The following is a 17,585-nucleotide window of genomic DNA, read 5'->3' on the forward strand; positions in this document are numbered from 1 at the left end:
AACATACCTTCCCAATGACAATTTCCTGTTTATAACTACATCTGGAGACTAATGTAACTAACTTCACTAATACTTTCTTGGTATTGCTTCATTTCCTAAATATAATGGCATGCAAAGCTCAGTGAAATGCTTTGTCTGTTTTGACAAGCTGCATTTTAATTGTTGGTGTAAAATCCATATTGATCAGCATTAATTTCATCTTGATAGAGTTCTTCTGTTCTTGTACCTGATTTATGCCTTTTGGGAGCAGAGATGTGGTAGGGTCATTCTATTTACCCTTTGTATTGGCACAGAATTACCTTCTGGAACTTCCTCGGTGTTCTAAGACTTCTGGACTACTTGGAGCAAGCTTTGCCCAGCTGCTTTAAAACTTGTGCAAGTTATTCAGATAATTGTTTTCAATGTACGCTATGACTTTAACACAGTAAAATTAAATATTATTTATGCCTGTTCTTACTGCACAGAAATACTTGCGTGCATCTAGCTTGTAAAGGAACATTTCCAAAAAGCCAGAGTTCATTCAGGTTTGAGGCTGTTCCAAATCAGTGTGTGCTCCAGGATTATCTGCTGTGAATGAATGTAAACTTCATTTGAGAAATGAAAGCTCAAAGGAAAATATGGAAAGGGGAATACATTCCTGCATGTTGAGACATGACGGCAATCCTGCTGTGCACAGGAACAAATCCTCCCCTAGACCCAGTCTTGTGCTTGCTGCATTCAATTATACATGAGCACAGGTTTGAGGACAACATACTCATATAGGTGACAAGCAGACACTCCACCTCCTGAGCCTCAGTGAGTCATCCTCTTTATTTGAGATTTGAAAATATCGTTCCTGATTGTCAGAGATGGGAGAGTACAGGGGCAGGTAATGGAGCAAAAGAGTAATACTGAATCTTTGCTAATAAAGTTACCTAAATTCATGACAACTCTTTTGACATACAGTAGCAAATTTGGTGCGCTCTGCTTATTTTACCAGCAGTGTTCAGGAGGGAAAGATAAAATCGGATGCTAAAGAAAGAGTAATAAATGGATAAAAATTGTATTAAATAGGACATATGACCCAGTCATGCAGAATGTCATCTAGCAGTCACCTAGTGAACTGTATAGCAGCAACCAGATCCTGAGAATATGGTAGCAAAGATCCAACAATTCTAAGGTGTTGACAGTTGTAGTGCTTTCACATTGAACCAATTTAAAAGAAATGATTTTCTTAAAACATATAATACATACCCTCCATGAGCATACAGAAATGAGTACAAAATTAGTGTGGTGTGAGAGGAAAAAAATTCACTGCTAAACAACTAAGCAGATAACAGTCTGTCTGAAAGTGTTCTCCTAGGCAGCTGAAGCAAAAGTGTAAGTTAGGTGTGTAAATTTCAGGTAAGTTTCAAGAGAATCAGTTAAATAATTCAAAAATTTGTTTTCTTAAGCATAGGAGTATTCTACAGTATGCTGTTTCGTGCCCAGATTTGACTTTGTCAATGGTTGATGTTGTTTATAAAAGCTTTTTGAAGAAGGAAGGAAACAGCTTTGGTTTCCAGGAGTTAAGAGGAAATGAGAAGAAATTTAAACAAACAAAACCAGCTCAGGAAACTTAATAGTAATGTGATGTTATGCTTTTCTTTTTACAGTTTGCAAGACATATCAAGAAATCTGAAGGCCAGAAGACCCCTAAAGTTGAGTTACAAATCTCAATCTATGGCGTAAAAATCCTAGATCCAAAAACAAAGGTAGGATATGTATTTATCTGTGATGTTAAAAGAGTAATTGTGTGTGGTTTCAGAGGTTTTTATTGTCTTATACTTTAAAAATGCATTACAGTGAAATCAATACCATTGATATAAACATTTTCCAAATTGCCATTTCTTCTTACTACAAATGAATAACATCTTCCCTAGAAGGTATCTGATGGTCAGAAATACAGACCAGAGCTAATGCGTGATTTGATTTTTTATAATCCTTAATACCAGAACTGCCAATCTCTGAGAACAATGAAAATGCAGTGATAATTACATGTTAATACTGAATGCGGTATGTGCCCATGTTTGTTTGCACTGACTCATTCCTCATGCTGCTGCTGCTGCTTTGGAACTGCACCTCTTTCTTCATTCATTTTTTTTTCTCCTCTTCCTGTGTGTTTGATTTTTATTCAGGCGTCCTCTCTTCGCAAAATGTTGTTCAGGTGTTATTCATTTGTCTGTAAACTTTGGGCTCTCCATCTGGCACAGCATGACAGTTTCTGTCTTTTCAACGTTTGTGGTCCTTTGTGTCATCCCATTGATGGGTTTTTGGTTTGTTTGTTTGCTGTGGTATTTTGAAAGGGGTTACATACTAAGCGAAACATCTTTCTCAAAGACTTCAAAGAAGCAGCTAAGTAATTATTCAGCAATCAGAAATTCCTAACATATGACTACTCTTAAGCCTTTTATGCAAATATTAAATTTTGAATTTGAATGAACTCTTTGTTGCTACTTTAGAACTAAAAGGTCCTCATGACCATTCAGAGAGTGACACTGCCTTTGGGGAAAAGGTAGCTGTAGTACAAGTGTATATCTACTTGCAACCTTTTTTTGCTTCAAACTCTAGACAAGACCACAGTTCATAAGCCCAAGGGGAAAGAAATACCCATATCAATTTTGTTGTGGTTTTTGGATTTTATTTATGTCATAGGGCAGAAAGGGGTACCAAACCCCATACGCTGGCAAAAGCTGTTCTAGCATAACAGATTTTAATGCCAGAATATGTTAGAGATTAAAAGAAATCTGTGGGACAGACAGTACTGGGGGAATAGGAACATCTTAGTCTTGTAACAATGTTATTACAAACTCTGACGGTAATCAGCTCTGAGAAGCCTTTTTATCTCCCCCACTTCTTTTCCTAAAGCTAGATGTAAAAGCAAAGGTGAATCAAGGTTTCTATCTTTTTGCAAATTTTACCAGTGCATTCTGATTCCATACTTAACATTCAGAAAAGGGAAGCTACAGAGAAATACTGTCCTTTAATGATACAAAGTGATTACACTGATTTATGAACCTATAAGTGCCCCGACAAGTACATGCTATTATATGTAATTTTTAAAGAGCTATAGCGGAAGGACAAAATGTGAGAGAGATTTGAGGACATGGGAGAAAGAGGATGCACAGAAGAATAACTCTAAAGATTGAGAAAGAGGAATCTTTCTCAACCTAATTGGGGTAGAGGGAAGAGAAGGGGGAAACATTAGCTCTATGGTGCATTTGTGGATAAACTGCTGAGTTCAGAGAGGGCATGCCCTTGTTTATGAGGCTACTGCAATCTGTGAAACTCCAGTGTCACTAAGAAACTTTTTTTTTTGTAGATGATAGTTCACATCTGAACTACATATTTTCCTTCAAACAAATGCTGCTTTCCCATGTAAGAAGCCAAATAAAATAGAATACCAAGAAGAGACTTGTAAAAGAAAAGCAAAAGCAAAAAAAAAAAAAAGTTTTTTTAATTATTATTTTATTTCAGTCTTATCCAGATATTTCAGCTGAAGAGCACTGTCACTGCAGCTTTTAAATATCTGGGGCGTGGTTTTTAATAGAAATTGAAACAGTGTTTAAAAAATGCAAACAATAATGTTAAAAAGTTATTACTGCTACAATGGATTTCTGCTTTATGTCTCTGTATCTAGATAACAAAGTCAGTTCTCTGTATTTAAGGTAGAAAGATAATGACTTATTTCAGTACAACCATTTTAGCAAAGCCTGGGAGATGATGAAATCTGAAGACGGTGTACACCTGGACAAAGAGCAAAGTCTTTTACATAATCAGTCCCTAAATAAATTGCACTGGGACACAAAGCAGCAGTAAAAACTAAATTTCTAGAACAGAAATTACTGCCCAAATAAATGCTTCCAAATAAATACTGTCCAAATAAAAACTTCCTGTTTACATTCAGTAATAATGGGAACATTTCTTAGAGGAGATGAGTTTAACTTCTGTTATACTTTTAAGTTCATTTCTTCAACTCTCTCGTGTGTGGAGATTTTCTATATCTCAAGCAACTATAGCAGTTCCTTGAAAATAATCCTTGTTTTTATTTGCAGGAAGTTCAACACAACTGCCAACTCCATAGGATATCATTTTGTGCTGATGATAAAACTGACAAGAGGATATTTACTTTCATATGCAAAGACTCAGAATCAAATAAGCATCTGTGCTATGTATTTGACAGTGAAAAGTGTGTAAGTATGCAAGATTCTTTTTTACAGGCTATGAGTGCCTATTATGGAATTTGTTTTAAAATAAAGAACAGTTAGCAAAGAGAAACAGCCTGCTTGCAAATTGAGGTTAGTTTAGTATAACCTTTAATGCTAATATAGTGCCTTGTGACTTAGGTACATTGATTTGAAGAGAGTCTGTTTCCCCTTTAAGGTGGTCTACAGCGGTTTTATGGAAGAATTCTTTTTACCACCCAGCTCAATATCATAGTCCAAACATCTGAAATACTCAGAGAACAGTGCATCCCACCAAGCTTGAAATGTTTGCACAGCTGTTTTGCAGAGATTACTGCAATCCTGTAGCTCAGATATCCTCACAGGCACTTCTGCCTATGTGTCTGCCTCAGCCTCTCCTCAAATGTTTTAGTTATTTTTTTTCATTACAGCAAAGTCCCCCCTACCCTCCCCCCCGCCACATCTCAAGTTTGTAATGCTGTGATGCAGTACCAGAGAATTAATTTCGTCAACCACTAACATTCTCTCGTGTCTGAGATAGAACAGGGCAACTGTTCCAAAATGTGCAATAGCAGAAAAAAGTTATAATTCAGGACAGGAAATGAAGAAAATGGTGCCTAGTTCAAGCAGGGTCATGTGTTTTCCTTGGCAGAAAGCAATTAACAAATTAAAATGTCAGAATCAACGCAAAAAAATGGATGCTTGTTTTTTTGTTATTTTTAAATCTAGATCATCTCTGATTTATTCTGAAGTAGGTGAGAAAAATAGGAAGGAAACATTTTTTTTAGAAAAAAATACATCTTCACTTTCATAGAATTTTCTTGTAATTATGTACCACTGTGCTATGTAGACATATGGAATTGTTATTCACATCTGTTCAATTCTCTTCACATTTCTATCCTGTCTCTTTCATGCATATTCCTGTCATTTCAGTTGGCCCTGCAGTTTCTGCACACCACTGCCATTTCTTCTCCAAGCCAATGTACTATTTTTCCCCTGTCCGAACATTCCAATTACTATAATGTTTTGCTTTCACTCTTCCGTTCATTAGCACCTTCACATTTCAAAGGATCCCATCTTGGTTGGTACCTTTCCTTTCAACTGACCCTTCTTCTTCCAAAGAAATAGCTAGGAATGCATACTCCTCCTGTCCATTACTCTTTTCTTTTACTAACAGTAACAGTTACTTTCTAAAGCAGTTCCATTTCAGCTTTTTCTCTATTCAGCCTAATTTGCTTACTGTATTTTCGGTAGTGATTCTATAATTATTATTTCCCATTGAAGAAGGTAGAAGCATTAATTCTCCATAACTGAATTATGGAAGTCTTTCCACACCTCTACTCAGTGACTTTGCTGTTGTGCTGATGGACAAGGGGCTGGGAATGTTCAATTTGCATTCACAATGTTTTCTGTATTTTGCCAAGGAGTTTTGCCATGCTTTTTTGCAGTGTTGAATTCATGAGAGATGAAGCAAACCATTTGAACATGATACATTGTGTGAAGTATTTTGTGATCATCTGAAGTGGAAGTAATTACATAAAATATTTTTAATACACTACTTTCAATTTATGTTTTGTACAAAGGCCGAAGAGATAACTTTAACAATTGGTCAAGCATTTGACTTAGCTTACAGGAAATTTCTGGAATCTGGAGGAAAAGATGTTGAGACAAGAAAACAGATCGCAGGTTTACAGAAAAGAGTAAGTTCTGATCTGTAATTTTTAAAGAGATAATAATAACATCCAAGTGTAATTGTTATGTTTTTCTATGACAGAATTTTCAGCATTGTCAGATTGCTAAGAATATCAACAGATACTTAAAAAGAAAGCTGAATAAAGACTTAATAACTATGAAACAACCTTCTGATTTTCTGTCTTTCAAGGTGACTAAGAGAAATGAAGGGTTGAAATATGCATGATGCAGGTGTTATGGTTCAAATATTTTTAGATTACTTTTTGTTGTCAGATAACTACTGTTACTAAATTACCAGAACTCCATTGTTTTTAATTCTAAATGTACAGCTAATAGATATCCTTGAAACGAATGGATATTCCAATAGCTGTTGCAATAACCACTTGCTTTATAGATTCAAGAATTGGAAACTGAAAACACAGAACTGAAGAATAAAGTTCAAGACTTGGAAAACCAGTTAAGAATAACACAAGTACATGCACCTCCGGTAAGTAGATGAACTTAATTCTCATTTCTGATGTTACTCTGAATTAATAATCATTTATGTTATAATTATCATTTATGCGATTTTCAGTGATTATGATTAACATGAAGCGATCATGTAACAAATCTGATGAAATTCAGTAATGAAGTAACAGTAAGACTGTGACACAAGACAAATGCAAATGCCAGTCTCAGTAAATTGCAGTTCTTTATGCATCTTGTTATACCTATTTGTTGCTGCATAAAACCAATAAATATTTCTGTGCAGACACTTAAGCATGCTAGCTAGGGATTAGAACCTCTGTTCTGTGCTGAAAGGATCTGATTTGACAACGCTACTTTGGATTTTTCAAAGAACTTTCTGTCACAAGCATATCGTTACTTATACCTGCCATTTTCTAGATGACTTTCTGAAAAATTTATCTTTCTTTCAAAGGAGTCATTAGGGTCTCAGGGAACTAGCACGGATGAGCAGGTAGAAAGGATCACATGAGGGTTCCTCATCACTCAAATTTTCCAATGCTTTCTTCAGTGCCTATAGAAGATACTACTGTTTGTAATGACTGATGACTGTTACTCCTGACTAGACTAAAATGTAGGTTGCGTTGCAAACTGTGCCTAATGACTCTCCTGTTCTTACAAGCCTATTCTGTCTATACATCATTAGAGAACTGTGAAAATAAATAAATAAAACTTCTTAATGTAATTATACTAAAGTCTTAGAAAGAAGATAAGCTGCTTTTAAGCTGTGTCCTTTGAGCCACCTTGTTCCTGGCCCAGATGTACATCATTTCACTTCCATAAATCCGGGCAATGTAAAAATGTGTTGATAGTGATTATGACAATTTTTCTGTTGTGTCTATATGCTCCTTTGATATTGATGAGATGTTTGTTTCCATCAGGAAACATAAATGTTATTTCATTTTATAGAAGTGTATTTAGTTGAGAGAGCATCATAAATTATTAATGTTGTGTAACTCTCACAGTGAAAATTGTTAATAATGGATGTCTTCTCACTTATGAAGCATTCAATAAATGTTTCCCAAATGCTATATTTAAAAATGAATGTGGTAAATTATTATTTTTCCTTAATTAGGATGATGGCTAGTTTCCTTTATTTATTAATATAAATAATATAATTCAATTAAAGTATCTTTTGTAAATCCTATAAAATATGCACTTAAGTCTTTTATGACAGACATAGCTCTCTTTCATTTACATTAAGAAACTTGGTTGCATTTAGGAAAAAAAAAAAAAGGTATTTATAATGATCAAAAAATATCCTGTAGAGCACACTTGTGTTTGTCTTTTAAGACAGTGGTATCTCATTCCTTATTAAAGATCTAAAATAGAACTGTCATTTATTTATAAACTCTAGATAGTGTTTTATTGTTAATTACTGTTGGTTCAGTGAATATGTATATTGCTGAAATATCACTCCTGCTTCAAAAAATTGATATTTTAATTATTCATAATTACTAATATTAAAATAATAATTAATTTACAAATATATTTATTTTATCATGATTAGAATTACAGAAAGAGCAATCTAACAACCTATTTATATTAAATAGGCATTGATTTTTCCACAAAATAGTCTGAGATAAATGGCTTGGATAAATATTGGAAGAGGTTGCCCAGAAGGGCTGAGGTATCTGTACTCTTGGAGTTATTCAAAGCCTTGCTGAATGTGGTCCTCAGCAAATTCAGCTAAAGGGATCCCACTTGAGCAGGAGTTCATATTAGGTGATGTTCCAACCTAAGTAATTTTTTGAAGAGTTGTGTAGACAGCAATAAAAAAAAAAAAAACAATTCTAGGGAATTGTGAAATGTCTTTTTTTAAATCATATATAGGAGCATAGTCCTAGCCACCAAACACTATTAGCTTTTGTTCTTGACCAAGAGACATGGTTCAAGTTGGTTTGCTTCAAACTATTTTGTATCCATTATATATCGAAGCTGTTAATCGTGCTAGCAGAGAAGTAAGTACATATAAATGCAACAGGCTGAAAATAAAGGAATGAAATAATGAGGTTATGAAGTGACTATCCAGTGCAGGGAAGAGGAATCATGGATATTTTTAAAACCGAGTGTGATAAAGGGGTCATAAGGGTGCCTGGAAGGGCAGTGTATATGGTTTGGTAATAAATATTTCATCTTTTACTATGTGAGGATCAAGTTTGTATGCAAGAAGGAGACTACAAACACTTCATAAGATGATTCATTGTCTGTTACTTTTGCAATGAATTTTATATACTTTTAATTCTAATCAACCATCATTTAAAGAGGAACTCTGTAAAGCCCCACTCCTATTAGAAGAAAGCAGGATCTTTTTTCTTTCAACTTAATTTCAGTGAAGAAAAAGATCTATTTTTTTTTATAAAATGTTATTAGAGGGACGGGTGGGATGTTTTTCTGAATTTAAATTTAAACATTTAAGTACCATGTTTTTAAAAATGCCCGTAGTAAAGCTGCAAAATTTCTCCAAAGTTAGAAAGGAAACTTAACAGCTCTATCTTTCATCACTTTGTCAAAGTAAATTTTAAAATCTGCTGACAGTACAGTATTTTGTTAAATATGGAAATAAAATAATTTGATGCATAAATGAAGCAGGATATCCATCATAGGGGATCATACATCATGAGGGTCGATTTCCAAGCATTTTCAGTTAAACAGGTGGGAAAAGTTGCTTATCTGCAGACACTATTCATGCTGCATGTTATAAACGTGACATGTTCATTCTTGTGATTTCAAGCATTTATTAAACAGTAAAGTTTAAGTTTTCTCACAGCTCTCATATCCGTACTTTTGAGTTATAAAGGGATGTCAGTGCCAAACCTGAACTTTCACATGCGTTTTTAGACATAATAAGTAATCTGATTTATTTACATCTTGTTCATTTGATACAGTGCTCTAACTCCTTATGTATAAGTCCATTTTGCAGTTGCTTTATGTGCTGAGGGGATGAAAAGGTTAAGTCCTCATACTTGATACCTAGCATGGTAATACCACACATGCCATTAACTGGCTGCTATTGTGAAGAAATGATTGATTTCAGTAGCTAAGTACAGATTGTTGTCAAACTACTTCTATTTAGACTTGAATAGTACTTTGGAATTTTTGTTCTTATGTTTTCTGTGCTACTTTTGGTTGCTAGCACACTGCTCGTACTTTTTCTTAACATTTTCCAAATGCACTGAAATAGCTTTCCTGTTCTGTGGGTTTTTGACCGTGCTCTTCCTTTTATGATTAATGCATGGTCATGGAAGCACTTGGCAATCAGCAAGTGATTCAGCACTTTAGAAGTCAACACTACCAGCTTGGTTAACAAGCGTATATTTGCAGAAGCAGATGATGTGGCAAGGGGCTGTGATGACAGTTTCCAGAATGTAACAAACATAAACATTAAAATTTTGTGTGCAGCATTCTCACATTTAGTCGCCCATCCTTATGGAAGGGAGCTGCAATCTGGTGCAGTCTAAGCAGACATTTCAAGCTGACAGTGGATGTGTACCTTCCACTTGAGGCAAGATTTGGTCTTTTAAGTACTTATTGCACCTGTAGTGTGAAACAGTGAGATTATAGACACCAAGTGATGACACTGCCGTGCCTTGATAAAATGTTGATCTAGAATAGAATGTCTCTCCCTCTTGGCAGTCACTTGAAGACATGGGAGTGTTTGCCCAATCTAGCATTTCTTTAATCTTGCTTCTTCCTCCTGAAGTTGATCAGTTTTGATTTCTGTAATTATTCTAGGCACATTAGTCCTCCTGTTAATTTTTTAATGAATTATAGAATCACCAAGCTTAGAAAAGACCTCCAAGATCATCTAGTCCAATCGCCCACCTATCACCAATATTTACCACTAAATCTTGTTCCTCAATACAACAAAATGAAGTAGGTAGAAAATACCATTAGAAACATCAAGTCCTACTCTTAATGTGTTATTTCATTGATTTCCCTGTTATTAAAACGTGTCCAAAATCTGCCAGAGAAGAAAATGCAAACAGTGACTTATAAGCTAAAGCTTCACATTAGCTACAGAATTAAAAATATTTTTGAAGAGGGTATTTTACCAGCTGAAACATCCATGATTACCTCTTTTAAACGCGTTCTTTTTTAGGTGATGATAATGAATTGCTGTTAGGGTGTTGTGAGCCCTCAGTCAGTCTCTTAAAAAATCCACTCTGTAAAATTGTAAAGAATTACAAAGATAATATTTTAAAAAAGACTTTTTCTTTCCATGGGCCAAATTATAGACTTGTACTTTGTGAAGTACAAAGGGAAACAATCTAAAACTGCTTTCCTGATTCTTCCTTATACTGTGGTTCTTTTGAAGGACATGTAAGGGTTTATTTGAGGACTTATTTTAAATAATGGCAGGCTGAAATGGGTACAAATTATTTGCATGAAAAATGCAATTATGTACCCTTTTATATTTTTGTAATATTTACATGAATGCAAAGTACTGACAGCAGTATACTTCTGCTTCTGAGGGGTACATCTGCTATCAAAAGTCTCTTATTTCTTGATTGACAATGTCACTACTAAAATGCTTCTTCAGATGCTGTAAATTTAGATAAACTGCCAAAGTAACATCAACCTAATTTAGTTGCCATTTCTATCTGTTCATAAACTGTATGGGAAAAACTTCTTTCTGAACCCATTAAAGAAGCAAATAAAAACAGTGAGAACATAGTTGGAAATGAAAAAAGAAAAAAAAAAAAGGAAAAGCTAGATTGAACAATAAAAATTAAGAATAAAACTTATTGTTAAAATTGAATATGAAACTGTCAGTTTTCTTCATGCTTTCTTTTTCTCTGAGTGTTTTAACTATTTAGATTTAAGTTTCTTCAGAAAGTTCAGTAAGTAATAAATTGCCTAGCTTTGGGGTTGATGTTTTTAAGTATGTTGGTCTTTCCAAAACTTCAAAAAGACAGTCACTAAAATATAAACATATTTGTGTTATTCAATAGAAACAGTCACTTTTTGTAATTTCCTGAATGAATCAGTGAAGCACATACTGTCTTTAAAGTATGGTTTCTTTAGGATGGTTTGCCTTTATAGCTGCACTTACATGGACCATGGGAAATGTTGGTATGGGACGGTTGTGGTTTTCTTCTTTCTCACTCCCTTGCATGTACAGCTGAAGTTTCCATTACTCATGTATCTGTGCTGTTTACTTTTCATCTGCTTTAGTGGTTTGGCAATACATTAATCACAGGTCTTTCTTGCATTTGGTTTTGATTATATGAGGACGATGTGATTTTCATTTTGTTATTTGTCTATGATGAGGCTGCTTGCGTTTATATCATAATTAGTCTTTGGATGCTGCTCCTATGTATAAATCCAACTTCCAAAGATCAGTGCTTCCTTGGAAGTGCTATTTCATGATGTCTTTTTTTTGCTCATTATACTGTTGCTGTTATTAGGAGAGCAGCCTGGGTTAGCTGCTAGCTGTACACACAGCTTTTGTGTGGCTTAGCAGCTGCATACAGTGAGCACCTTCAGCTTTTATAGCAGAATGAATGGCAAACTCCTCTAGGCTACTAAGAAATCGCTGAAGTGACCATAGAATCATAGAATGGTTTGGGTTGGAAGGGACCTTTAAGATCATCTAGTTCCAACCCCTCTGCTATAGGCAGGAACACCTCCTGCTAGAACAGGTTGCTCACAGCCCCATCCAGCCTAGCCTTGAACGCTTCCAGGGAGGAGGCTTCCACAGACTTGCTGGACAACCTGTTCCAGAGTCTCACCATCCTCACAGTAAAGAATTTATTCCTAATATCTAATCTAAATCTACCCTCTTCCAGTTTAAAACTGTTTCCTGTCACTACCTGCCCTTATAAAAAGTCCCTCCCCAGCTTTTCTGTAGGCCCCCTTCAAGTACTGGAAGGCTGCTATGCAGTCTCCTCAGAGCCTTCTCTTCTCCAGGATGAAGAGCCCCACTTTTCTCAGCCTGTCCTCATAGGGGAGGTGCTCCAGCCCTCCAATCATTTTCGTGGCCCTCCTCTGAACCTGCTCCAACAGCTCCATGTCCTTCTTGTGTTGAGGGCCCCAGAACTGGATGCAGTACTCCAGGTGGGGTCCCACAAGAGCAGAGTGGAGGGACAGAATCACCTCCCTCAACCTGCTGGTCACACTTCTCTTGATGCAACTGAGGATACAGTTCATCTTCTGGGGTGCAAGCACACATTGCCGGCTCATGTTGAATCTTTCATCAACAAGCACCCCCAAATCCTTCTCCTCAGGGCTTTTCCCAAGACATTCTCTGCCCAACCTGTATCTGTGCTTGAGATTCTCCTGAATCAGCTGCAGGACCTTGCACTTGGCCTTGTTGAACTTCTTAAGATTGTCATGTGCCCACCTCTCAAGCTTGTCCAGGTCCTTCTGGATAGCATCCCTTCCATCTGGCATGTCAACTGCATCACTCAGCTTGGCATCATCTGCAAACTTGCTGAGGGTGCACTCGATCCCACTGTCCATGTCACCTGCTAAGATGTTAAATAACACCAGTCCCAACAGGGATCCCTGAGGATCACCACTAGTTAATGGTCTGATAAGGAATTGTTCATCTATTTTCAGCATGGCTGAAGCTGCTTAAGTGTAACTTGAAGGCTTTCTTTAGCAACATGGCTAAGCAAAGAAGGAGGTTATGACAACTGCATGACTCCGACTTCAGATAGGAAAAAACAGAAATATTCAGGAAAATAAGTATGTAATGTGTATGTGACAACTCTGTGCTTCTTACTCTGACGATGTTGCCAAAGCCTTTTTTTTTTTTTTTAAGATAGTTATTGATTTGATCATTTTAATGTCAAGTAGTGACTTAGAAGCATAGGGCACTTCTTGCCCTCATTAAAAGCTTTAACATACACATGAAGTGTAAAAACAAAGCAAAACCAAGATAGAAGTTGGAACTGCATAATTCAGAAACCAGTTCTGGAATGTGTTTAGGCATATCACTTGATTGATATTTCCATTAAGAGTGCCAAGGAGGAAGATACTCATGTTTTTTCTTTGCCTGTTTTCTGTTCCTTCAGTTTTATAATATTCTGTATTCAGTTCACCCTTATAGTTTTGCAACCTATATTCTTTTTACTGCTACTTCATGCAATATACTTGCAGAAATTACTATTTGGTCCCATGAAAGAGTTGGTTGGGCATGTTTCTTAAATCAAATACTTGAAGACATTACTTTTTTTTTGCTTTTCTTTCTAAACTCACTCATAAAGGCTCCATGTTTCTAATTTCACCTGGACAAGATCCACATTTTTTGTAACCTATTATGGTTTGTAGATATCTTCCATTCAGGCAAAAATTTATTAATTTATTTTTTTAATCAAGGTGGACAAAACCCTCAGCTTGCCTTTCAAAGTGCAAAGAATCTTGCTGGAATGTAGAGGTAAATAGACCTTGTTCATGTGAGACAGACTGATTCAAGCTCTTGTCTGTCTTAATTCAGGTCAGAATCTTGCACTTAGCACTTTGTCTGCTTAGGTGAATGCTCTTACCAGCTATTGCAGTGGTATGGCTGTTATTGGTTTGCCTCTGTGTCAAGCTGTTCTGTGGGACATCAGACATCCAAAGAATCTTACACACCTCAACATTTTTATTTCCCTGGCAATTAAGTTTTGTTTTATTCTGGATCCTGTGCTGCTGTTGTAAAGTAATAATGATTCCTTTGTTGCTTTTGTGATACCTACTGGGAATACTGTTTTCTATGTTTAATTATTCAAGTGCACAGAAAAGATGGCAGAAGGATATTACTGTCTGTAAATGTTTGCTCTCAAGTTCTACAGTTAAGGATATGAAGGTCTGATATTAATGTAAGCCTTAAAATGTATGTGCTATGAGCTTCTACTGTAAGGAAATATAAATATTTCTTTTTTTTTCTATAAATATCTGTGGGATATAAACAGTAGGTGTTTCCTGGTACGGAGCAAAAAATTCTGACCTGTGCCTTAACCACCACAGTAACTTTTCCCCGCAAGATATGTGCTTAACTGCCCATGTACATGTGCACATGTGAGATATTGCTGGTATGTTTGTGAATTTGGACATTTGTCAGCGCACCTGAAATGTCCACTTTTGGAAATATCCCTGTCAACATTTTATTTTAATGTAATTATTGAGGTGCAAGTCGTCTTCATTGCAGTTAACACTGGGCAGTTACAGTAATTTTTACATTTGGTTCTGAAGTATTATTTAGTTTTGTATCCTGTCACTATAGTACTGACCAGCAAGTTGCAGACAATCCTTTTTGAAGCATTAAATGCCTTTTTATTCTTCGTTCCCTGACGGTATATCATTAAGCTCCTCAGAATGTTTTCTCTTTCTGTGATTCCTTTTCAGCTGCTGCACATAAAGTGTGATAATGATGAACATATGTTTCAAAGACCCTCTACCTTTTTCTGGTGTAACAATGAGGACTCACCACCTCCTTGTTTAGATATCTCTTCCATTACGCTTACTCCTAGGAGTTCTCCTGACTCTAGACTACCAGCTGGATTGTTAATACCACCACCTTCAAAAAGTGGTCTTCCAAAGCCAACCATTGAATACAGCTGTCCGAGACCTCGTGTAATCCTACTGTGCAAAACCTTTCTCTTTTTTTGGCTTTCCTGTGTTCTTTCTCTACTGTGTATTAACATGTTAAAATTTCACATTTTGTACAGTGATGAAAGGACAGATCAAATTTATCTTTGATTCTCTTGGAATTCTCTTAAAATATGGAATTTGAAAAGACTTGCTCTTTTTTCTATGTAGCTTTTTTCTTTCTTAATCCTAAAATATAAGTTCTTATTTTAGCAACAATTTTAATTTAGTCCATTAATGAATCTCGCATCTATCAATCTTTTGTTAAAATCATTATATGAAGAATAGCTATTCAAATCAAGCAATTCTAAAGCTCCAATCTGAATGCTTTTTTCCTTCATAAATTAATGGAAAAGCAATCAGCTGTTAAATGCATTTTAGTATACTGTATAAAAACTGTGCAAAATGAATGCTTAAAATTATTTTAAAATATGAACAATGCATATTGTCTGCTTTCTCATGGCAATATGCTAACTACTCTCAACATTTCTTCCATTTGCTAATAACATCTGGCTGTATTTGGCAAACCATGGCTTTCTGCATGTGTTCAGTAAATGCAAATGATTCTTGTGCTCATACACATTTAAAATATACGTTCATTTAAATAATTGAATTTTAATTTTAAAGTAATTGGATGAATAGTATCAAAATGTCTAGGAACTTCAACTAAATAGCATATAAACAGAAAACGTCAGTGTAAAGTTTGATTTTTGCTTTTGTGCTAAAAGGACTTGTGACTAAACATAAATGCTGCTTATTTATTGTAGCATCTTTGTATCCATAAACAGTTAGCAAATAACGAGAATCTACATTAGCATTTACTGTCTCTGAGTCATTCTAGGATTATTCACTAACGTTAATGGGCAGTGTAGGTTAATATATATAGCATGTACTTATATACTGAAGCTGATCCCACCTTCCTGACGCAGACAAATGCTATCTACAATCAGACATAGTTTTGTTTCTATGAAGAATGGGATGTGAGACTTTTCATATGTTTACGATGAGTCAAGCACATACATTGCCCTGCTTTTAGTGGCAGCAGATGACATTCAACAGTCTCCTCCAACAATTTTACTGAATCTCTGACAGTGCATGAAAGAACCAGAAGGTTAATGCAAGGCCCATAAAAGCAGCAGTAAAAGCCACTTGTGTCTAATGAATATTCACTGATACCTTTTCACAATAGTCAATCATTGAAATTGCTATGCTAACTCATACTGAGGTCAGTAGAAGTTCTGCATATGTAAAAATCTTGAAAATTAGTTATTTCATGAAGTTCAGCTCTGATCTTGCTGGGGAATACCAAGATGGAAAGAATTCTATTATCTGTTGTTATTTTTAGTAGAAAAAAAGCAGCATGTGATATGTGGCTTGGTTTTTTTTGGTTGCATTTTAGTACACCTAGGTAGAAATATCCTTGTTTTCTATGAAATATTGAAGTGTTTTAATCTTTCCACATCCAAATTTAAAAGTATGAATTCAAAACACACAAGAAATAGGTAATGTTGGACTTAGGAGTATAGTTTTCTTTTTAAGCACTGTATTGAGTGAAAGATCATGGATCAAAGTCCTTTCCCTCTCTGCACCCACTGCAGCCTCCAGAGAGGAGAGGCAGTCTTCCGAAGGGTTTGCTTTAGAGATTTGTCATGTGTTATGAGTGACACCTTCAGTTACTGCAGCAGAGACACTAAAGAAGGACATGTTTCAAAATGAGTTTTAGGGCCCTTAAGATTGCAAAAGGCAATCCATTTGCCACATTGTGATATTCATGTTTTTTTTTCAATAAAACTGTCTGGCTAAATAAAACTGCGCTTGTAAATTTTCACATGAATATTTTAGTCAAACTGAATCTTATTTTAAAGTAGCTGCCTTTACCTCTGCCCGACAGCATAGTCTTTCTTATACACAGAATGTATTTTTTGTGCTGTCTAATTGATAAAATTAACATTAGTTTTGCATAGATATTTGCCTTCAGCTCATCAATCAGAATTGTAAACTAATTCATCACCTGTTTTAGTGTTCATTATGGTTTGACTTGAGCATGCTTCATTTATGTCCTGAATTAATGGATGAATGGCAGGAGGAATGAGTGATTAAAGGATAAATAAGGCTGTAGAGTGGTCATGACTGTTGTGGTTAGGGTTTATTTGCTTATCTAGTATTTTTTAGAAGCGTGTCAAAGTTTTGTGTTTTATGAATGAGATCACTTCTGTTTCACATTGAAAAATGAGAGTTTTATTTCTGATATCACTATTCAGTGTATTGTGTGTCCAGGTCGTTACTTATCAAAAAATACATGTGAAGCTGCCATCACTGTGGGATTTTTGATCACACAAGGAAGAATCAGTGAAGAAGAAATAATTGGGATTTTGTCTTTTAATTGTAGCTGATTGTTGTGTGCATTCAGGAATGTAGTATATTGTTGTTGCCATATTTTCTTAACAGGGTCTTGTGAACACATCTGTATTCTTACTTCTGGAGTATAGAACTGCTTTACTAGCTTTTTCAGGTTTAACTGTGGTACGTGTCTGGCTGTACTAGATTTACTGAAAATTGAATAATTACAGTGCTGCTTATGTATTTGGAGAGTTTTAGCATGTCTCAGTC

At 35.5% G+C, this 17,585-nt stretch overlaps 1 protein-coding gene across 6 annotated transcripts in view; it reads left to right on the forward strand.

Moving 5' to 3' along the window:
* Window positions 1-17,585, forward strand: part of GULP1 (GULP, engulfment adaptor PTB domain containing 1) — a 164,043-nt gene that overhangs the window by 117,956 nt on the left and 28,502 nt on the right. For all 6 annotated transcript variants that reach the window (XM_021400229.1, XM_021400231.1, XM_021400234.1 and 3 more), the window contains exons 5-8: window positions 1,635-1,733; window positions 4,074-4,211; window positions 5,786-5,902; window positions 6,289-6,381. In XM_021400229.1, the coding sequence (XP_021255904.1) occupies window positions 1,635-1,733; window positions 4,074-4,211; window positions 5,786-5,902; window positions 6,289-6,381 (447 nt within the window). The remainder of the gene's footprint in view (window positions 1-1,634; window positions 1,734-4,073; window positions 4,212-5,785; window positions 5,903-6,288; window positions 6,382-17,585) is intronic.

The sequence above is a fragment of the Numida meleagris genome, chromosome 5 (assembly GCF_002078875.1).
Source record: "Numida meleagris isolate 19003 breed g44 Domestic line chromosome 5, NumMel1.0, whole genome shotgun sequence".
Lineage (NCBI taxonomy): Eukaryota > Metazoa > Chordata > Aves > Galliformes > Numididae > Numida > Numida meleagris.